The sequence below is a fragment of the Pimephales promelas genome, chromosome 18 (genome assembly GCF_988280905.1).
Source record: "Pimephales promelas chromosome 18, fPimPro1.hap1.1, whole genome shotgun sequence".
In the NCBI taxonomy this organism is placed as follows: domain Eukaryota; kingdom Metazoa; phylum Chordata; class Actinopteri; order Cypriniformes; family Leuciscidae; genus Pimephales; species Pimephales promelas.
This window is the reverse complement of record NC_142786.1, coordinates 758,068-780,881: the sequence shown is the minus strand read 5'-3', so window position 1 is coordinate 780,881 and position 22,814 is coordinate 758,068. Positions and strand designations below refer to the sequence as shown.

Sequence of the window (22,814 nt, the reverse complement as noted above, 5' to 3'; positions counted from 1 at the left end):
CTCGACTCTGATTGGATGAAGTTTCAAACACCTGTCAATCAAACACTGATGCGTTACAATCACACATCTAGAGCATCATTTATTCATAAACATCAGATTTGGGGACAAACATTAGTAAACATGAGGAATATGGCACAAATCCACAGTTATAATCACAGCATGACATAAACAACCACATTTCTCAAATATTACACAAAACAAACACTTATCCAACATATCCGGGTTACAAATAACAACTTTTTCATGATTTTTCATGATTATTAAACGCATATCCCTGTTATTTATTTTTACATTAGCTATTGGAAAGACATTTTTAAAACAATAACTAACATTTGGAGGGTAATGAAATAATGGGAGACATCATAACGGCCGTAAAACAAGTGTCACTTTCCAAAAGCACAATTATTATTGAGATCATACAGGTGCATTAAAGCACTGTATAGTGCATTCTTCATAAAGGCTGTGTGTGATGTGTTACAGTGTGTTTGTGCTTCTTAGATTTCAGGCTTTGTGAGCTTCACTCGATCCTGAAAGAGCAGAGGTTCAGCACAGGTTAAACCAGTTTCTTCATGACACCATTGAGTTTCTGGCCATTCATCAGCGGTTCCCAGTGCAGGAGCGAGTGTGTGCCGAGGGATTCAGGACGGACAATCAGTCGTCATTCTCCAGTCACGTTCATCTTTATTTAAAGGGATTGTTCTGAATGCTGAACTCTGGGTTCACCCCCACCATCGCAGTCTCGGGGGCGGGGCCGTGGTGGGCGGAGCCACGTCAAACACCGCCTCCGGCCCGCCCACAGAGCCAATGAAATACAGGTTTGCTCCCAGAAGGACGAGCAGCGGCAGGAAGGAGAGCGCGTGTCCGAACGCACGTACACTGCTGCCGAACGCCACACACACCCAGTAGATCATCCTGAGGACGACAACACACACAACATTCAGTGAGTGACAAACACACACAACCCAACGAGAACGCCACACACACCCAGTAGATCATCCTGAGGATCAACAAAACATCAATGAGCAACAACACACAGAAACGACTTATTTCGCTTATTAAGCGCTTATTTCAGAATGCTTTATGATTGATTTTTGTTCGGTTTGTATGTCATAAAGTAACATGTGTTGCATTCTCATTGAAATTACTTTTTGAATATAAAACGTAATATCCGGTCACATTTTTCAAATAAGAAAATTTTATTGAATTCATTTACTTAGTTGGAAATCAATACAATCAAGCCCCAAACCACGTAACAAATTAGTCATGTGAATTTTAGAGTATTGGAGTTTTCTAAGGAACAATCTATTTTTTTTAACTAACTACTAACTACTTACAGTTGAACATGTTTCCCCTCCACAAATATTATAATGTTAACATAACGTAATGTTAGAGTATTTTGCAATAATGTAGATGTTACATTTTAAAAAATCTTCAATTTAAAAGTAATTTTTTATTTATTTAAACAACACTATTCCGGTGTAAATGCTACATTTAAAAATCTTAAAAGTAACACTTTTCCTATTTAAAGGTAACATTATTAAAATATTTTAAATAAAACATTTTGCTAATTTAAACGTAAAAGTATTGCAAAAAAGTAAATGCTAAGTCTTAAAAGTAACATTTTACAATAAAGTAACACGTTTCAAATTTAAAAGTAACAGCATTCCAATAATGTAAATGTTCAATTTAAAAGTCTAAGAGTAACCTCCCCGACACACACACACACACACACCTGCCGAACACGAAGACGACGGTAAGCAGCGGCACCAGTTTGAGCAGGTCCGGTCGGGCGTAGGTCGCCATGACAGCGAGCTGGAGGAAGAAGAGCAGGGAAAGGTGGAGCGAGTCTCGAACGAAGAGTCCGTGAACTTTGACCTCGCGATTCTCCCACGTCCCGTCGAACAGAGGCTTCAGCGTCCCGAACCTCAGCCGGGACACGCCCTGGACCAGCACACCTAACACACACACACACACACACCGCTCGTCATTGAACACTCACTGGTGCATATATACAGTCAGACCAGAAACTATTCACACATAAGAGATATCATTTTTGTGTTTTCTGTAAGTGCTAATGCTCTTTTTACACACACACTGAACAACATGAAGCATTGCTTGGTCACTGGTTGAGCTAAACTGGTTTTATCTAATTGTATAGTTAAATTTAACAGATATTCAACATAATTCGTGTGTGAGAGTCCAACAGAAGGACGGACAAAACCAGTCAAATATTAAACACTGATCTGAGAACTGAGTTCTGCTCATGTTTATCACCATTAGCTAAACTATAGCCAATAAACTGATCATGTGATCTGAATATATTTAGGTTTGACTGTATGATATATGTGTTGTATAGATCCTCACCCAGCACGACGGGGGCGCTGGCGAAGAACGCACAGCGCAGTGTGTAGAGCAGCCTGAGGGGGGTGCTGTCGAGCGCAGGGGCGTCGAAGGGGAGGAGCTTGTAACCGGCCCACGTTAGTAACGGGAACATGAGCGCGGCAGCCGTTACACACACACACAACCGCATAACCTCCACACAACTGCTGTCTGAGACACACACACACACACACAGAAATCATGTTAATACAAGCAAACAAGTGTGATTTATACAAAACAGTATCCCACAATTCAATGCACTCTACTTGACCCAGGGTTATTATCATTAGCTAAAAATAAACCATAAAAAAATTATTTGTTAGCCTACTTGAAAAAAAAAAAAAATGTTAATTGAAATAATAATCTAAAAACACATTTAAAAAAGTTGTGAACTGAAATCATACAAAATATAAAAAAACATTTTTGTTATTCGAATTAAAGATGCGTTTTAATTAAAATATTAATATAAAAACGTATCTCTAAAATCATATCTAGCAACCGACATCTTTTCTCATGCAATTGCAACTTTATAACTTTTTATAAACGTTATAACGTTTAATTGTGAGATTAAAAAAAAGTCAGAATTACAAGATAAAAAAAAAATATTTGTTAAAAAAAAATGTTAAAATAACATAACGAATATTTGATTACAATATTTTTGAACATGCCCATATCTACACTTCGAGCGCATCATTTACCTTCAGGTTTGTCGATCTGGTGGATCCAGGCCGGCTGGAAGTGCTGAGGAGCGCTGGGGGTGAAGTTCTGCTCATCCATCGGGATCTTCTCTATCGGGATCTTCTCCATCGGGATCTCTGAGATCTGTGTGTGTTCCCGTCCCGTCGACTGCAGGATCATCACGTTGGGTGTGAACGCTTGCACCAGCTGATCTTCTTCCTCCTCCTCCTCCTCATCGTCAGCATCGTTCTCCTCCGCCTCCATCCAGGCGTCCGGTTCCTCCAGCTGTCCTGCGCTCTCCGTCCTGCTGTCGGATCCGTCGGGTCGGGTCGGGTCGGCCATCAGAGGTTTGATCTCAGGACTGAAGATCAGCGCCTCCGTCATCTTAGTGTGTGTGTTTATGATGAGCTGAACTGCTCTGGAATCATCTCTGAAACACAAAGTTCACCATGGATATAAAGGATGCACATTTTCACTGACAGACTCCTCAACACACAGAGAGAGAGAGAGAGAGAGAGAGAGAGATATTTCAAACATGCCTGTTGCCATTCCCTTATAATTATTTGTGAAATTTAGCATTTTCTGAGTAAAAACCATTTTAATATATTCCTACAGCAGATTTTTGACATTATCAGTCGATCATATTTACCCGGATTAGGTTTCTCTCTTCCTACAAATGTTTTTTTAAAATCAATTATTATTATTATTAGCCAATGTAAACAAGCATCTGTATCAGTAATATCATTAATCATCAGCATTAGTTCAACACAAAGTTCATGAAGAGCTGGTTTATCAGAAACACATTCCTCGTGCATTAGTCAATACAATGTGTCTGTGTTAGTCAGAACTTCACACACACACTCACTCAATAATTCACTGTGAAGTGTTAGTTACTCTGATTCACTCTTATGTCCACATTATTACACTAACAGAAACTGCACTTCATTGAATACATTCACATAAAATGAAAAGGAAATACAAAATAAAGAGAAATGACATCTCAACCAGTGAGAAAAATATGATAATTCTTTAGAAACGTGTCCTTCAAGTTCTTATCAATTAGTTAACGAATTTATTCTTTAGTCCTTATCAGTTATCAGTGAGTTTAAGAGATTTTACAATGACACATTACATGAATAGTAGACTAACCATGAGTGAGTAATGCAGTTCCACCAGTTCCTCCTGAACACACACTGCAGACATTACCACAACACTGACCAACACGCATTCACGGGTTCATTTCGAGAGAATATAACAACAACAAACTGTTCCTAATACGCATAATAAAAGGAGATTCAGATCTAAAATAAACTCACTCACATGAAACTTGTCTGGGTGGGAACGACAGTAAAATGATAGTGTTTCTTACCTTACACTCCAGAAGAGCCCTATGAATGTATTATATATTATAAGTGATAATAACAGATGAGGAATGAGTGAGAATCGACCGAGATCGCGGTGATCGGGCACGCGCACAGGTGCGACGGTCAGTCCACAGGTTTCTCTGAGGTAATAACTCATTCACTAGCGGCGTCACGTGACTCTCGGCGACGCCCACACTACATACATCTGTATTTAAAATTTTACATGGGGTTTAGCCAACTTTAAATTTTGCCACATTTAATTAATTGTTCGTGTAAAAAAAGGCAGATTTCTAATGTAGGAAGTTTAGCTGATAAAAGTCATTGTTTAGTGCACTAGATAATATAGATTAAACCTGTTTTTTACTAAAGCTCATCGGTACAGTATTTGTGTAAATTAGCATATGATTATAAAACCTTTTAAGAGACAGGAAATCCATACTTTTAAGAAACATAACCTGAGAGCTGTTGTTTACTAGCGCTGCACATGTGTGCGAGTCAGGCGCAGTGAAACCAAACTACCCCGCAGCTGATCGACAGCTCCCTCGGCCAATCACAACGCTGCATGCGCCGTGACATCCAATCAGGATGGAGGATTGCCAGAGGGACGCGTGTGCACACACGGAACTTCGTCTGAACCTGCGACAGTGTGTTTTCTGAGCTTATTATGAGAAATATCATGTTCACTTTCATTATAATGTGTTAATATTTAAAGGGCAACATGAGCGGTATGTGCAGGGAGGTAGTTACACTCCAGCTGGGACATTATTCCAACTTTGTCGGGACACATTGGTGGAATTTACAGGTGAGGATGTTTAATAACGGATACATTACAATTACATTAAGCTGAAGAAACCTGACATCACTAAGAAAAGAAATTAAACTAAATTCTACCTCTTTTTGAAAGAGATTACCTATTAATTTATGATTTTTACCGCAATAACTGTAGTAAGTACACTTAAAAAAGTGGTGTGATATTGTGCATTGTCATGGTTTTGTACTATGTATGACCATGTAATACCTTGACGTTCTTTGAAATGCCATGTAAATATGTTAATTATTCAGTACCCTGGTTTAAAGGTTTCAACACTTTTTGTTTTTCTGGTTGAAACTATCTTCACATCCTGATAGCGATCTATAAAGTGGTCTAAATATTAAAAGATTAAAATGAAATATTTCTATATCTTGGAGGAGGCGTGGCTCTGAAACCTTTAAAGTCACCATGAAATCAAAATGGAATTTTCTTAATTTTTATAGAGTATTTTATTATTTATTATAAATGATTTATCCGTGCAGATTATTTTTTTTATTAACGTTTTGTGTGTGTGTGGTGTTTTTAACAGGCTTTAACACACACCATGTGTAAAACTGCTTAAAACTGCAGTGAACCAAAGACAGTCTCAAAAACACGCTTTGAAATCGCTGGTGTTTCTGACGTCACAAACCACCTTGTAACTAATCCGATCAACGTGTGAGTGATTGATTGGAGGCGGGTCTCATTTGCATATTCATAGAACCGCGCATACTAAATGAGGCAAGGGTGTCGAGTTACAGTCAAGATATTTTAAGGCATGAAGACATTTTTGCATGTCATTTTGGTGAGTTTTAAAGGATAACATGATCGACTACAGGGGGACTTTAAAATTATGACCTCTTCATACCATGTTATAGCCTTCTGAAATAGTCTCTCAGTAAAGCATGTGTGTGTGTGTGTGTGTGTGTGTGTGTAGGATGCGGGTCTGGTTTATGACGCGGTGGAGCCGGCGGGTGAGCTTCAGAGTGACGTGATGTTCAGAGAGGGTCAAACGCTGGGTGGTCATGTGACATACACACCTCGACTCATCGCCATGGACCTCAAAGGTACCGGAGTCCATCCTGATTACTGGAACAAAGCAGAAATATAAATTATGGAAGCTTGTTTCCACCGCAGAATAAAAAATAAATTAGGTAATTGTGACTTTTTTTCTCATAATTGCGTGATATAGTCACAATTGTGATATACACTCTGAAAATCGTGATATATAGTCACAATTGTGTGTTATATAGTCAGAATTGCGTGATATAGTCACAATTTTGTTATTCAGTCAGAATTGTGTTATATAAAGTCGCAATTGTGTGATATATAGTCACAATTGTGTGTTATATAATCAGAATTGCGTGATATAGTCACAATTGTGTGTTATATAATCAGAATTGCGTGATATAGTCTCAATTGTGTTATATAGTCAGAAATGCGTTATATAAAGTCGCAATTGTGTGATATATAGTCACAATTGTGTGTTATATAATCATAATTGCATGATATAGTCACAATTGTGTGTAATACAGTCAGAATTACATGATATATTGTCGCAATTGTGTTATATAGTCAGAATTACGTGATATAGTCACAATTGTGCTTTACATTTAGAATTGTGTTATATAGTCAGAATTACGTGATATATAGTCGCAATTGTAGCCTGGCTGCGCCCTCCTACGCACTTCCGCTCAATTTCATTTTACTTCAGTACTATGTGGAAATGAAATGAACTAAAGTCTGGTTGAACCAGGCTATCGCAATTGTGCTTTACATTTAGAATTGTGTTATATAGTCAGAATTACGTGATATATAGTCGCAATTGCTAGTTATAAAGTCAGAATTGGAAGATGTAAACTCGCAGTTGTGACAAGAAAGTCACAATTATCTTTTAAAATGTTTTATTCTGTGGCGGAAACAAGCTTCCATTTTAAATGAATCCGACATAAGTCATGAAAATATACAGATACATTGTCAATTATAAAATTAATAAGCAAAAGCACAATATTTAATTGCTTTGTGATAATTATATCACTGAAATTAATTCATTAATTATATTTTTGTGTTTTGATGATGTCATTAGCTTTGCTTCCATCCGCCTGTTTTAATGCACATTTTGGGATATCACATAAAAACCGCTGGATGGAAACGCAAACACCCATAATGCTGGTTTGTGTAATGTGTGTGTGTGTGTTGTGGATATGTTCAGGAAGTCTGCAGACGCTGAGGAAGCAGGGCAGTCTGTACGACACGGAGAACGAGAACACCACCTCCACATGGTAAAACACACGTCTGGACGGTTCTGTGTGTGTGTGTGTGTGTGTGTGTTCATGCGCTGATGTGTGCTTTATGGATTCTGATTAAAGATGAATTTGTTTCTCTCAGGGAAGGAGAGATTATGACCCACAAAGAAAGTCCTGCCACCAAAAACCCTTTCCTTCAGGATCTGGACAATATAGATGTGAGTGTGTTAATGTGACTCAGCTGGGGTTTAAAAGCATGTAATATCTGAGTGACACTTCTCTGTGTGTGTGTGTGTGTGTGTGTGTGTAGATGGGAGGTTTACCAGCAGATCCAGGTTTGACTTGTCCTTCCTCTGCGGTGGATCGCAGCTCAGGTGTGTGTCCTCTCGAAATGAAACCCTGTTCAAAGGCTTGGTTTATGTTTCGGCTTTTATTATGAATTTATGCATTTGGCAGATGCTTTTATCCAAAGTGAGCGTATTATGATCACTTCAGTTTATGCTTTCCCTAGGAATCAAACCCATGATGCATGATTATTATCATTAGCTAAAACCAATAAAAAACATGTACATTTTTTTTAAAAACAAATTCATTTGTTTTACTTGAAACAAAATAAATGCTTATTTAAAAAAACAAAATGAAAAAAAAATTTTCCTAAGGCAACATTTCTCATTTTAGTTTAGTTTAATTTGATGTACTAAAATAACTAAATACTAAATATAATTAATAAAAACTATATTGGCATATTTAATAAAAATTTAAATCTAATAAAAATGACAAAAACACAAAAAAATTACTAAAGCATCAACTAGAATTATAGTGAAAACAGGAAATGTAAAAATAAAATACAATTCTTACTTGAAGTTCTAAAATAGCTTAAGCTAATACAATTAATAAAAACTAATTAGACATATTTAATATTTATGTCTTTAACTTGAAGTACTTAAATAAAAAGTAAAGTAACTAAAAAAAAAAGTAAAAAGTAACTAAAACTCATAAATAAAATTAATAAAAATTACATTTAAAAGAAATTAAAATAACTAATAAAGAAAGAAAAACAAAATTTCTATTAACATTAATTAGAATTACAGTAAAAACAGAAAATGTAAAAATAAAATCAAATTCAGACTTGAAATACAAAAATCAATAAAAACTTATTAGACATATTATTTAAAAAAAATATAAAACTAATAAAGATAACAAACACAACAACATACTAAAACAAAAATTAGAGTGAAAACAGAAAATATAATAAAATATAATTCAAAATATGAACATCATCTATAAACAAAAATGAATGCTACTAAAAGAACTGGCTTTGTGTTTCTCTGCAGGAATGAAAAATTAATGCGTGTGTTATTTTTAAGGAAAGCGTTAAAATATAACAACCCCTTTCATCATCAATCCCTCTTATTTCTTATTTCTTTTATAAGTCTCATCCAATCCTTCATTTTCTGTTCCCATTCAATATCCCGCTTCGCCTAATCTCATCACAAATGCAAAGGGGTGAAAATGTCCATGATTTGTTCTCGATTGCGCTAACACTCACTGTGTGTTGCAGGTGCCAGCGTTGCCATGGCGACGGTGAACAGCAGTCTGGAGCGCGTGCAGAAGTCCTATAGGCTGGAGGGGAGCGTGAGGGTGTGGTCAGACTTCCTGAGGATACACCTCCACCCGCGCACCGTCACCGTCATCAACCAGTACAACCATGACGGGTGAGTCCCTCACTGACGGACGCCATTTGTATGTTCGCTATTTAGCTTAGCATAATTAATTTAAATTAGCCTTATTGTTGTTTTTTAATTTTCTGTAATGAATTATTCAATGATTCACTTACAAAGACTTAGCGTGTTTCATGATCCGAATTAATTCAATGACAAATGCCTTTATAACAGTCAGTTGTCGCCCCCTACTGGTGAAATGGTGTAATGATACAATCTTTATTTTAATCAGGTTACTTTCAAAAGGCGATTCACTCTATGTTGATCACTACCGTAGACATCAGTGTTTATATCCCAACTATAAACACACTTCTGTGATTATCTGGATGATTGTAAGACATGACAGCTGCTCTCTCTGGCTCAGATCTGAATCGCTGTCGTTTAGTGATTTGATCATGTGTCTGTTTGAATCGAGATCACAATCGTTTACGGTTAATCGCGCAGTTCCTGAAGGCACGCTATAAATGAACACTGACATAATTAAAATGTGTTATCGAAGATGCACTAAATTAATTAGCTACGGTCGATGATAAAACGTTTTGTTTGAATATTTTTGGATGGTGAAACTACTCTTAAAATGATGTGTGTGTGTGTGTGTTCAGTGAATCTGAGCGTCTGCAAGCGTTCGGCCAGGGGGAGGCGCTCTTACAGGGCCCATTTCTGGAGGATCTGGAGGATCGACTGCACTTCTTCGTGGAGGAGTGTGACTATCTGCAGGTAACACACACACACACACAGATCCGCCTCTACAACACAACACACGGGGAATATCAGGAAACCTGTCAGCTCACAATCAAAGGAAATGCGTTTAAATTTATGGTTCACTGCAGTTTTAAGGAGGAAATACTCAGCAATGCTGTCCACTTATCAACTTACACACGGTGTGTGTTAATGCGTATTAAAAACACACACATAAACAACATTAAACGCTGGATTTCAGCACAGTGTGAGATCTATGAAGCCCCTGGCAATAAAACAAATATGAGATGTTTGGCCGGTTATTAATATCAGCCAAAGTTTCTCTGTTTGTGTCGGAAATGGGACTTTTATTTTGAAATCGCTGAGAATGTAAACATTTTAAGAATCAAAAGTTTAATGAATACGCAAAGTTGTATGTACATAAAATACATATATTATGCATTTCAAGGGTATAAATGTAAATATCAGCGTCCCTCTGTCTCTGCTTCCTCCTGCTCAGGGTTTCCAGGTGTTGTGTGACCTTGCTGACGGCTTCTCAGGCTTGGGGTCAAAGGTCACAGAGTTGTTGCAGGACTCTTACGGAGGCCGTGGGATCCTCACCTGGGGCGTGGCACCTGTCAATCACCCAGACACGGTGAGAGCGTCATTCATCTTTAATACAGCAGTTTTCCCACCATTCATCAGGATCCCCGTGTTGAACTGTGTGAACGTGTTTTGTGTCCGCCTGACAGAGCTCTGTACTGGACTTGTACCACATGATGAACTGTGCGTTGGGGACGCTGAACATGGCCAATCACAGCTCTTTCTTCTGCCCTTTGACCCTGAGAGGCGGACTGGGCAGACGTCCCCCGCCGCCCACTGCTTTCCCGCTGCTCAGCTGTGACGTAAGCCGCTTTCATTCGCGGGAAACTCATTCAGAGTTACAGCTAACTAAACCTAAACCCATAAAAACATTTTCTTTGCTTAAAATTAGAGATGCACGATATATCAGTATCAGCCGATATAAGTTAATATTTATGTTATCGTTATCGGGCCGAGAAGAAATGTTTGCCGAGGGTTTAAAGCCGATAGTTATTGTATGATTCGCTTCTGTTGAGACACAGATGCGCACTGTTCAAATCCCTTCAAAAAGGCAATATACAGTTTTAATATCGGCTACATGACATTATAATGAGAACATTATATCTGTGTGCTTTTGGACGTGGCTTTTAATGGTGAGAGTTTTGTTTTTGTAATCAGGCTCTCAAAAAATGTCAAAAAATTTGGATTTAGAATTATCGGCCAATATATCGGTTATCGGCTTTCAAATATGAAGAATTATCGGCCAATATATCTGTTATCGGCTTTCAGATATAAAGAATTATCGGCCAATATATTGGTTATCAGCTTTGAGATATGAAGAATTATCGGCCAATATATCGGTTATCGGCGAATTATCAGCCAATGTATCGGTTATCGGCATTCAAATATAAAGAATTATTGGCCAATATATCGGTTATCGGCTTTCAGATATAAAGAATTATCAGCCAATGTATCGGTTATCGGCATTCAAATATAAAGAATTATCGGCCAATATATCGGTTATCGGCTTTCAGATATAAAGAATTATTGGCCAATATATCGGTTATCGGCTTTCAAATATAAAGAATTATTGGCCAATATATCGGTTATCGGCTTTCAAATATAAAGAATTATTGGCCAATATATCGGTTATCGGCTTTCAAATATAAAGAATTATTGGCCAATATATCGGTTATCGGCTTTCAGATATAAAGAATTATTGGCCAATATATCGGTTATCGGCTTTCAGATATAAAGAATTATCAGCCAATGTATCGGTTATCGGCTTTCAAATATAAAGAATTATTGGCCAATATATCGGTTATCGGCTTTCAAATATAAAGAATTATTGGCCAATATATCGGTTATCGGCTTTCAGATATAAAGAATTATTGGCCAATATATCGGTTATCGGCTTTCAGATATAAAGAATTATCGGCCAATATATCGGTTATCGGCATTCAAATATAAAGAATTATTGGCCAATATATCGGTTATCGGCTTTCAAATATAAAGAATTATTGGCCAATATATCGGTTATCGGCTTTCAGATATAAAGAATTATCAGCCAATGTATCGGTTATCGGCTTTCAAATATAAAGAATTATTGGCCAATATATCGGTTATCGGCTTTCAAATATAAAGAATTATTGGCCAATATATCGGTTATCGGCTTTCAAATATAAAGAATTATTGGCCAATATATCGGTTATCGGCTTTCAAATATAAAGAATTATTGGCCAATATATCGGTTATCGGCTTTCAAATATAAAGAATTATTGGCCAATATATCGGTTATCGGCTTTCAAATATAAAGAATTATTGGCCAATATATCGGTTATCGGCTTTCAGATATAAAGAATTATCAGCCAATGTATCGGTTATCGGCTTTCAAATATAAAGAATTATTGGCCAATATATCGGTTATCGGCTTTCAAATATAAAGAATTATTGGCCAATATATCGGTTATCGGCTTTCAAATATAAAGAATTATTGGCCAATATATCGGTTATCGGCTTTCAGATATAAAGAATTATCGGCCAATATATCGGTTATCGGCATTCAAACATAAAGAATTATCGGCCAATATATCGGTTGTCGGCTTTCAAATATAAAGAATTATTGGCCAATATATCGGTTGTCGGCTTTCAAATATAAAGAATTATTGGCCAATATATCGGTTATCGGCTTTCAAATATAAAGAATTATCGGCCAATATATCGGTTATCGGCTTTCAGATATAAAGAATTATTGGCCAATATATCGGTTATCGGCTTTCAAATATAAAGAATTATTGGCCAATATATCGGTTATCGGCTTTCAAATATAAAGAATTATCGGCCAATATATCGGTTATCGGCATTCAAACATAAAGAATTATCGGCCAATATATCGGTTGTCGGCTTTCAAATATAAAGAATTATTGGCCAATATATCGGTTATCGGCTTTCAAATATAAAGAATTATTGGCCAATATATCGGTTATCGGCTTTCAAATATAAAGAATTATTGGCCAATATATCGGTTATCGGCTTTCAGATATAAAGAATTATCGGCCAATATATCGGTTATCGGCATTCAAACATAAAGAATTATCGGCCAATATATCGGTTGTCGGCTTTCAAATATAAAGAATTATTGGCCAATATATCGGTTATCGGCTTTCAAATATAAAGAATCGGTGATCAGTATCGGCCCAGATTTTCATATCGGTGTATCCCTACTTAAATAAATGACAAAAAATTTAAAAAGCCTTAAAATAATCCTTATTTAACACCATGATTGTCCAGATTAATGGCTCTCCAAAACCATTTTGGGCTGAAACCGATAAAAGCTCTTTTGGCCAAAAAATGAGTAGGCGAAATTTCGATGCATCCCTAATAAAAACTAGACAATTTTTTACAAAAATGTATTAAAAAAAACGTTACTAAACATTAACTACAGTTAAAATCAAAGCGGAAAATGTTCAAATAAAATGAATTCCAAATATTAACACTGATCAGTGATGCTAAAACAACACTGGTTTTCTCATTTATTCAGGATCTGATGTTTTTTATCTGTTCATTTATACAGTATCTGCTGATCTTCTCTCTCTCCCCCCAGCCGGCGCTGTGGTTTCACTCCGGCTCAGTTCTGGCTCTGGCTCTGGACTGTATGACGGTGCCGTATCGGTTGGGACAGGGCAGTTCAGCGATGTGGCAGCTCTCGGACGCCCTGACCGCCTCGGGGAGGAAGGTGCGTGTTTAATACACACTCCTGTCAGTGTACAGGTCTCTACACACCAAAGATGACAACTATAACAACACTGTTCATTTTTACTCGAAAGACATCTTTACTCTAATTTATCATTGAATCATTCACTCAAAAATGTTGTTTTGTGTAGTTGTGTGTCGTGCAGCGCCAGCTCCCTTTGACAAGCTGTTTCCAAATCCATGATTGCTTTGGGCTGGTATAGTTTGAAATGACGTCACAGAGGAGTATCGTGTTTTCCAGGTGGTTTCAGCGTACGGCTCTGTGCCGTTTCCCATGATGCACGGCAGCTGCCTCCCTCAGGCCCTGGATGCTTTTTCGGATGCGTTACCGTGGAAACCCCTTTCAGCGTGTCCTGAGCTCGGCGACGGGCGCTGTTTCGGCCAATCGGTGACTCTGAGAGGTTTAGACGGGCAGCGGTTAGTCAGGTGAGAGGACCGACTATTTGTGTGCACTTATAAAAAAGGGTGGGGTTTAATTGATTGAGTATGATATTTTGATTTAACATTATTCTGTCAAAAATTGTTAATATATCCATGGACAAATTGTTCACAATAAAATCAATAACATGCATTTAGAAATTTTATTTCATACCAAGTTAAAACAGCAGTTATATTAATTTGTTAATGTAATTTCATTTAAATTCTGCTTCTTAAAATTACGTTTGTTACCTTTAAAATTTAGGAATTTAATTGTTATTAAAAATGCAATTTAATTAATTTTAAAATGCTGTAACCACCAAATGAAGCGATTAATATTTCTGTCAATTGAAATAAGGCTTAAATAAAATTAAAGTATTTGATGAAAAACTAGAAATGTTGCCTTGGAAACCAAGTAAAATACGTTTAAGTATTTTAATTGGAAATAAATAAAAAACTAAAACTAAACTGAAAATAAATTAATCTAAATAGTGATATTAAAAAAATATCTCAAACTAATACAAAAGCATAAAAAATAAAGTAAAAATGTAAATGAAAACTGAAAATATAAAGATAAAAGCTCATTCAAAATATCAATAACGGTATATACTGTATATATTATATTGTAAAACTATACAAGGGTTTCATTAGTTAACATGAACAATGAATGAACAATAATTCCACAGCATTTATTAGTCATAATGCAAAATTTCTACATTTACTAATACATTTTTAAAACAGTGGTTAATACACTGCAAACAAATATGAACAAACTTTTAACAAAGATGAATAAAAATATCGCACATGGTTCATGTTAACTAATGAGACCTTATTGTAAAGTGTTTTATAATACTTCAAATAACTCTTGCACATGAAAATGTATATGTATGTTTATATAATATGTAATAATATTGTAGTTGTGATGCTAACAGTGCTGTCCTGCCGGGTGTGGAGCCGCCCAGTCCTCTGCACTACGAGCGCTCTGGAGAAGACGTGCTGGCGGCGTACGTCAGGTCCCGTTACCCATCATCCCCTCTGTGAGTGATCCACACGCACTAACCGGACGGCTCTGAGCGGCTGTCATTGGTCTGATGTGTGTGTGTGTGTGTGTGTGTGTGTGCAGGGCGGTGCAGCTGCTGTCCAGTCCCAGTAAACTCACGCCTCCGTTCCCACAGATCTTCAGTCCGGCTCTGGGTCCGCAGGGTTTCCTCCAGAACCAGTCTGATCCGGCCGACAGTGAGTGCCGCCCCATAATTAAGATCACGGTTTTAGGGCTTCAAAATCTTAGGGACAATTCACTCCCATTATAAAGTCAACTAGGATGAGTTGAGGGCGAGTAAATCATGGGATCATTTTTAATTTAAATTGTTGGGTGAACGATCCATTTAAAGGAGTAGTTCACTTTAAAAGAACTTTTGCTAATAAGTTACTCGCCCCCATTTCATCCAAGATGTCCATGTGTTTCTTTCTTCAGTCGAAAATAAATTAAGGATTTTCATGAAAACATTCCAGGATTTTCTCCATATAATGGACTTCAATGGGGACCAAACGGTTCAAGGTCCAAAAGTTTCATAAGAATAAGAATATTGTTAAGAATATTCTTTTCATAAAAGAAAAAGACCCTTATTCATCGTCTGGTGTCGTTTAAAGCCCTTCGAACAGTTTGTAGTTTGCACTGAAACTCTTATTTGGAACTTGAACCGTTTGGACCCCATTGAAGTCCATTATATGGAGAAAATCCTAGAATGTTTTCATCAAAAACCTTAATTTCTTTTCGACTGAAGAAAGAAAGACATGGACATCTTGGATGACACGGGGGTGAGTAAATTATCAGCAAAAGTTTTTTTTAAAGTGACCTCCTTTAAGGTCAGTATTTGTATGAACCCGTAACATCAGCCTCTCTCTCTCTCTGTCCGCCCCTGTTTAACTCCTCGTCTTCTCCCAGCTGGCTCTCAGCGGGTCTCTGGTGTCCCGGTGCTGACGAGTCTTCAGTCGGGTCCTGCCGTGGGTCTCCAGCTGTCTGAGCTGCAGAAGGTGTGTTCAGCGCTGGACCTGCGGCGCGTGACCCCGAGCTTCCTCTCGCACGGGCCCGAGGTCAGCGAGCTCAGCGAGTCCCTGGAGCAGCTCCGCAACCTCGCGCTCTGCTACCGCCAGGACGGCTCCCGCTCTTCCTCCGATGAGGACGACGAGGACGACTGAGGGATGCTCTTCGTCGAGTCGCAGAACCGCATTCACCTCTCGGGGAATCATGGGATATGAGCCCCGTCACCCTTCAGAACAGCACGAACATTTAGAAGACTGTGAGAAGTACGATTAATCGCATCCCAAATCAAAGTTTGTGTTTACATAATATATGTGTGTGTACGGTGTATAATTATTTTGTATATATAAATACACACACATGCATGTATATATTTGAGTATGTATATACTGTATATATAAATGTATATATTATACATAAATAAGAAAATGTTCTTAAACATATACATGCATATGTGTGTATTTATATATACAAAATAGTTATACACAGTACACACAGATATTACAGTATGTAAACACAAACTTTTATTTAGGATGCGGACGAGCGCTAGATGTAAACCTCATCAAACCTGATGTTTTTTTTAGAGCTTAATTGTGTAAAAGTCCCAATGAAATAGTTATCCTTCTTATAAATGATCAAATATGACTGTTGTTTTACCCTTCAAGAAATTTAACGGTTATTATTCATGTGCATCCTCATCAAATACTTGTTTAATAAAACAAAAACATTTTATTTTGGTTGGCTAATGTTTTTGCTGTGTGATCTGGTAATTAAGAAAATATACACTTATAAAATTGAGACTCGTTTAATATATATATATATATTGTCAGAACAAGAACTCAGTCTCAAGCACTTTTCACAGTGTATCCCTCACAGCATTGTTTTCTTCCTCAGGCATCTGCTATGGCTGAAGTCTATTGTTAACATCAGTTGTCAACCCCAGAACCAGCTGTTGAGATCATTAACTACTCGATAGTTCTTGTTTCTCCTGATATGATCGCAAGAATAACAGGCGTGTTCAAGACCAAACCAGCCTCCTTTTGCAAAAAAATGTTCCCTCCAGGTGAAGTGTTGCCTGTACAAATTATCATTTTGGTCCAGAAGCTTAAGATGGTCTGCTAGTTCTTTGGGGGTCTTGAAGTCATCCACATGGATAAAGGCACTGGCTGGTATGAATTGCTCATAGTTCTCTCTGGGTGGGCCGATGACCACGGGAACAGTGCCGAGAGACAGAGGGCTGTACAGTTTTTCTGTAATGTAGTCTTTGTGGATCGAGTTCTCAAAGGACAGGTAGAATTTACAGCTGGACATTACATCTGTATAATCTTGATCACCAATACGCTTGTTGAAGTGATTTCCGTAGGTTTGTACACTAATGTGTTTTTCAAACTCTGCATAGAATTTTGACCGCCTAAAGTTTGGGTTCCAGTTACTTACAATCCAGCAAACAAGTTTATTCTTATGTGGGATTTCATAATCTTTCTTTCCACCAGTGTTCTCTAAGATTCGCCCGAAAGGGACCAGGATGTCTGAATCTAGTCTGTAACTTGACGTCAGATTAAACAGATTGTTTAGATTTGAATGCCGTGCTGTATGGGTGGGAGACTCCATGTTCATCCAGACCCATTTCTGGAATGGCGGTCGTGGCAGTTTCGGCATGTTGGATAAGTCCCCATGGATGTCTCTGTGATGAATTAAAACGCCATGTGCTTTGTTAAACTGACTCTTGTCGACTGTCAAGTGGCAGCCATGGATGTCGTACATTGAACTACAGAGGCCTAAATCAAACTGTTGCCCAAAAGGCCACATCCAGACCAGGATAATGGTGTCTAGATCATCTCCCTGCGATGAAGCTGCTTCTGTTTGTGTTAACTGGTGTTGGACAGAGGTGAAGTTCACCGAACAGTTGTTCACTATTTGGATTTGATTTGGCCTGTTGATACTGATGTTTCCACAGTCATCATGTTTGGGAGCGACTGGACAGTTTAACCAATTTACTGACGGCTCATAGTACATGTAGAAGATTGCCGAGAAACCTGTCATCAAGACTACTGCGATGAAGACGTTCTTGCAGGATCTGGAGGAGTTTTGGGAATCCATCTTTGACCTTCTGTGGAGAGAGCATGAGGAAGGGAGGGTGTTTAAATATCTTTCTAGATTTGTTTCAGAAATGCTTTGATCAGCTACATATTTCTTATATCAGGAAGAATGTTCATAACCCATAAAATGGCACTGAAGGCACAGATAACCCAGTTGGCAATCTATAACAAGGACCAAAGATCGCTGTCATTTGTTTTTCACATCCTTGCTAGGGGTATCACGATTCTCCAAATCCTCGATTCGATAAAACTTTAGATTGTTGGTTTTTATATATATTTATACCATGGTCTGGGTGAATACTCGATTCTGATTGGCTGCAGGGTGTCCGTTAAAAAGTGATAGAGGACACCTAGTAAAGTAGTTCTGGTGAAACTGCCTGTTTACCATTCGAAATGAATAAATAAATGCGCTGCCTACAACGGCTGCGAGTAACCATAGCAACAGGCAGTCAAAGTATCCGTTAACAATTTGCTCTATCAAAACAAACATCTAACGTTAGTTAGATATTCCATAGCCTACTAATACAACAATGAACGACTTCGTTATTTATTTTAACATTTATGGAGAATATGACAACTTTGACGACTGGGATGCTGCTGAAGAAAGAAAAAATGTAAATGAAACGGAGAAACGTCGCAAAGAAAATTACACCGCTGCTGCTCTGAATGAGACCCTGCGGGAGTTTTACGCAGCAGTCCAGAGAACCAAGTCAGGAGGAGAGTACAGCGTTTCAAGCCTAAGAAGCCTGTTTGATTAATTGTTTTATGTGTAATTAAAAAAAAAAAAAAACTATGCCTACCTTTGTGTTTCATGAAAAAAAATGCATTTTTGAACCTGAAGGGTTCTACTGAGCGGACTATAAATATCTCCGGTTGGCTGCTAAATAAACCAGGCGAGTTATTATTTGTAAAAACTTGATTTAGCCTAATTAAAATATAAACTAGCAGCTAATGTTTTAAAAATGTTTTATTTGGCAAGTGACCATGGTATAAGCGGGTTAATGCCCTTCGAGGTGTTTGCCCTCCGCTGCGCGTCGGCCGGTTTACACCTCGCCGTCGTCCATTAAAACCTGACAATGGACACCTCGTCGGGCATTAACCCTTACATATATATATATATATATTTTAATCCTCTGTCTTGCATGCGCTTCATGAGGCACACACACGCAAGGTCTCTCACTCTCTGCCGTGTGCACGCTATATGGGTTGGAGCAAATTTTTACTCTAGATTACGGAAGATTTTAACTAATTTGCGGGCCACTATCAATATACGGGAAACTCCCGGAACTTCCGCGAGACTTGGGATGTCTGCAAACTGTGGCTTTATTGAAGCGTGAACGTTGTCAACACTCACTGGACCTGCGACTTCAATGAAAGAGGAGGGGGTTCAAGTTCTGTCGATAGGTCTCTTGCCATGCTGTCTTTTGAATGGCTGTAGCTAGAGGAGGTTGACCATAGACTCGCAGCTCTTCAACGCGCGTTTTTTTTCCGTTTGGCACGCCGACCGGACGTGACATGGAGGCGTGGCCGCATCGACGGTTCCATTTTTTAATTCGAAGTTCTAAATTGTGAATTAATTTCAGTCACCCAATCCTCACACAGGTTTTTTTTATTTCACTTTTTCACCAGGGTTAAAGGGTTCACCCAAAAATGAAATTTCTGTCAGTATTTACTCACGCTCATGTTGTTCCGACCCCATAAGACCTTCGTTCATCTTCGCAACACAAATTAAGATATTTAAGATATTAAGATCGCTCCTGCATACGTAGCTCTACGCAATCCCACTACGTTAACTGACTACAGGCCCATGGAGAAGGAAGTGAATAGTTGAAATAAAGTCGTTATTTTTGTTGTTTTTTTGCGCACAAATGTGTTCTCGTCGTTTGATAAAGTTAAGATTGAGCCGCTGTAGTCACTTGGACTATTTTAACGATGTCTTTAATGACTTTTCGACATTCCCTCAAGAAGCCTATGGACTGTATGCAGGGGCAATCTTAATATCTTAAATATCTTAATTTGTGTTGCGAAGATGAACGAAGGTCTTACGGGGTTGGGACGACATGATGGTGAGTAAATACTGACAGAATTTTCATTTTTGGGTGAACTAACCCTTTAATAATTTAGTGTGTGTGTATTCTAAATTTGGTATCTGACACAATTGCCCTGAGGGCTGAATTGCCTTTGCTACTTGCGGTATTCGAGAAATAATTTTCTGTGGGTCATCTGCTGAAAAGATTTTATCAGGCTGCAATTTTAGTTTTGGTTAAAAAAAGGGAAAGAACCTCGTCATATCTTTGCTCAGTGTGGATTGTAAAATATTGGCAAAGGCTTTTGCCCGACAACTGGGGAACATTCTCCCTTCCATCATAACTCCCCCTTCAATATCTGTAGAGTATTCGTCATTATTCTCCTGAGATACCTGACATTATTATATCTTTAGAGTGGAGCTGGAGCTCCATCTTTTCACAAGTTTAGGGATATTTTGTCAGGGTTCTGTCTGGGATATATTCTGGTTTATTGTGCACGCATGGCTTGTCTTGTATTCCTTGTGCCAACTGTCTAGCCCCTTCCATCGTGTTACCTGATAATTGATTAATCTTCCCCACCCATTTTGTTCATTACCCTCTTTTGTTTGCTCCCTATTTAGTCTCCCATTCCGTGACAGATTTGGAGTGGGTTAAAAGTTTCAAAGTTCTGGGTGAAACCTCTGTACACGTCTCCCTTTTCATCTGTCATCAATAATGCATAATTGAAATATTGTCCATTGCATGTAGAGAAACCTTTGTTCCCACTATTGTTTGCAGTGGCGACTTTAACTATCCAGGAAGTAGGGTTGGGTATCATTTGAGTTTTAACTAATCCGATTCGTATCTATTCATAATTTTGATTTTCAATAAGGTAAAAAAACAACAACTTGGATATCATTCACTTTTTGACTTCTTGCAAAACATTTAATTGTAGTTGAATATCATGAACAAAAATCAACAGTGTTTTAATATTTTCTGGAGTTCAGGTCCAAAAACTGTTATCAAATGTAAAATAACACTTAGGGTCGCCAACTTCAGAAAAGAAACATGCGGTTCTTTACAGGAAAATAAAGGAGACTCAAAATATTTGTACTTTATCACACAGTATTTGTCATTATGGTTATTTAAATAGAAACTATAAAATTAAACAGAAAAACAATTAGGATGCTTGACTTTTCACCGAAGTTAATGTTCTGCTAATGAAAATAAATGTTGATTTACATCAGCATCTACTGTCAGATGTGCAATTCCAAGAGATAAAACATGTAATATTAGTAATTGTAAAATAAAAATGTATTCCATTTTCTAGCACGTTTCTTTAAGGCATCGTGACTTGATTCATCTGATGTTTAAAGTGGTGTGGATTCAAAGCAGATTCAGTTTTGTTACCATTAAATGTGCATATCTGTAAATCTGATGTTATCAAATGAGGAGATTGATAAAAACGCATGGAGACTCACCTGTGATGTCCTGTCAGATAATCCCACAGTATTAAATAATACTGCGTTACGATTACAGTAAGTACAGGTTTATTGTACAGTGTAATAGTGTTGTAAACGTTAATGAGTGATAGGTTCCTCTCTTCAATGTTTAACCCTCCCACATCACATCATCATGGAAGAACATGAAAAAAAAAATGAACCTAACAATGACAACATTTAAATGAACTGCTTTTATACAAATTAAAATATTGTTTGACACTACAGTATAATCAACCTAAATTAATTTATACCAAGCAAAATTCATATGGTTTTAATCAAGTAAAAACAGCTTTATGAGTCACCGCTTTTTACAGTGAATGCAGCACACTTGTTCAGTTCAGGTTATATATATATATATATATATATAGGCATATATATCAAGGATTGTGTTGCTTTATCTATTTTAAACTGAACAAGTGCTGCATTCACTAATTTTAGTATAATTTTATATATTTACAATATTCCCAGACAAAAATACTTGATAACTTGAAAGTGTATCTTAAAATATATTAGTGTTATTGTTTTGTCTCAAGATGCACCTGTAATGTATTTTTCTTTATAACAGCTGCTTAATGTCAAGGCCGAATCCAGGATTTAGATAAACCAACCTTTGTACAGTCTTAAGGAAATGTAGCCTATTGTCACAGTCCTTCGTCTACACCAGTCTGTCTTCGTCATCTGCACTACACTTCCCAGGATCCTTTTGTCTCCTCTCCTGAACTCACTCCCTCATCAGCCACCTGTTCCTCGTTTTTGATCATCTGTTTCACCTGTTTTCACTCCATTATGTTTGATTCATCTGTGTATTTAGTTCCCTCAGTTTTATTCAGTCTTTGTCGGTCGTTGTCTAATGTGAGCTGTGTTGCACCCGTGTTCCTGTCTTCCTGCCTGTTTATTATATTAAAAGCTATCTTTATGGTTACTCTGGAGTCCTCCGGTTCCTCAGCCAGCACCAGACCGTGACACCTATATAATTAATAATAATTTTTACGTCAAAATGTCACTCGGTTTGGACTTTGTTTCTGTTTCTGCCATAACTTGTTTATTATTTGAAAGACT

The 22,814-nt window shown here is 37.6% G+C and overlaps 3 protein-coding genes across 6 annotated transcripts; 1 reads left to right on the top strand and 2 right to left on the bottom strand.

The window, feature by feature from the left end:
- Positions 1-49: 49 nt before the first annotated feature.
- tmem79a (transmembrane protein 79a) lies at positions 50-4,916 on the bottom strand. 4 transcript variants are annotated; one of them, XM_039665965.2, is made up of 6 exons: positions 4,427-4,559; positions 4,207-4,239; positions 3,078-3,487; positions 2,365-2,550; positions 1,733-1,955; positions 50-912 (listed from the first exon to the last, which is right to left on the bottom strand). In XM_039665965.2, the coding sequence occupies exons 3-6, from the start codon at positions 3,439-3,441 to the stop codon at positions 720-722; spliced, it is 966 nt and encodes a 321-aa protein (XP_039521899.2). In that variant the 5' UTR covers positions 3,442-3,487; positions 4,207-4,239; positions 4,427-4,559; the 3' UTR covers positions 50-719. The 4 variants fall into 4 exon arrangements, with proteins under 4 accessions (XP_039521899.2, XP_039521898.2, XP_088979500.1 ...); XM_039665964.2 differs by having other exon boundaries at positions 4,207-4,270; positions 4,427-4,525; XM_089123374.1 differs by lacking the exon at positions 4,207-4,239 and having other exon boundaries at positions 4,427-4,916.
- A 95-nt stretch (positions 4,917-5,011) lies between these two features.
- Positions 5,012-16,898, top strand: msto1 (misato mitochondrial distribution and morphology regulator 1). Its single transcript, XM_089123373.1, has 14 exons — positions 5,012-5,223; positions 6,149-6,278; positions 7,424-7,493; positions 7,600-7,675; positions 7,768-7,831; positions 9,019-9,172; positions 9,781-9,895; positions 10,377-10,511; positions 10,609-10,761; positions 13,542-13,673; positions 13,932-14,116; positions 15,040-15,144; positions 15,231-15,343; positions 16,053-16,898. Exons 1-14 carry the CDS (start codon positions 5,140-5,142, stop codon positions 16,304-16,306), a joined length of 1,770 nt encoding a protein of 589 aa, XP_088979499.1. The 5' UTR covers positions 5,012-5,139; the 3' UTR covers positions 16,307-16,898.
- On the bottom strand, positions 16,892-21,816 carry LOC120475283 (4-galactosyl-N-acetylglucosaminide 3-alpha-L-fucosyltransferase 9). Its single transcript, XM_039665960.2, has 2 exons — positions 21,735-21,816; positions 16,892-18,258 (listed from the first exon to the last, which is right to left on the bottom strand). Exon 2 carries the CDS (start codon positions 18,246-18,248, stop codon positions 17,082-17,084), a length of 1,167 nt encoding a protein of 388 aa, XP_039521894.2. The 5' UTR covers positions 18,249-18,258; positions 21,735-21,816; the 3' UTR covers positions 16,892-17,081.
- Positions 21,817-22,814: the final 998 nt, after the last annotated feature.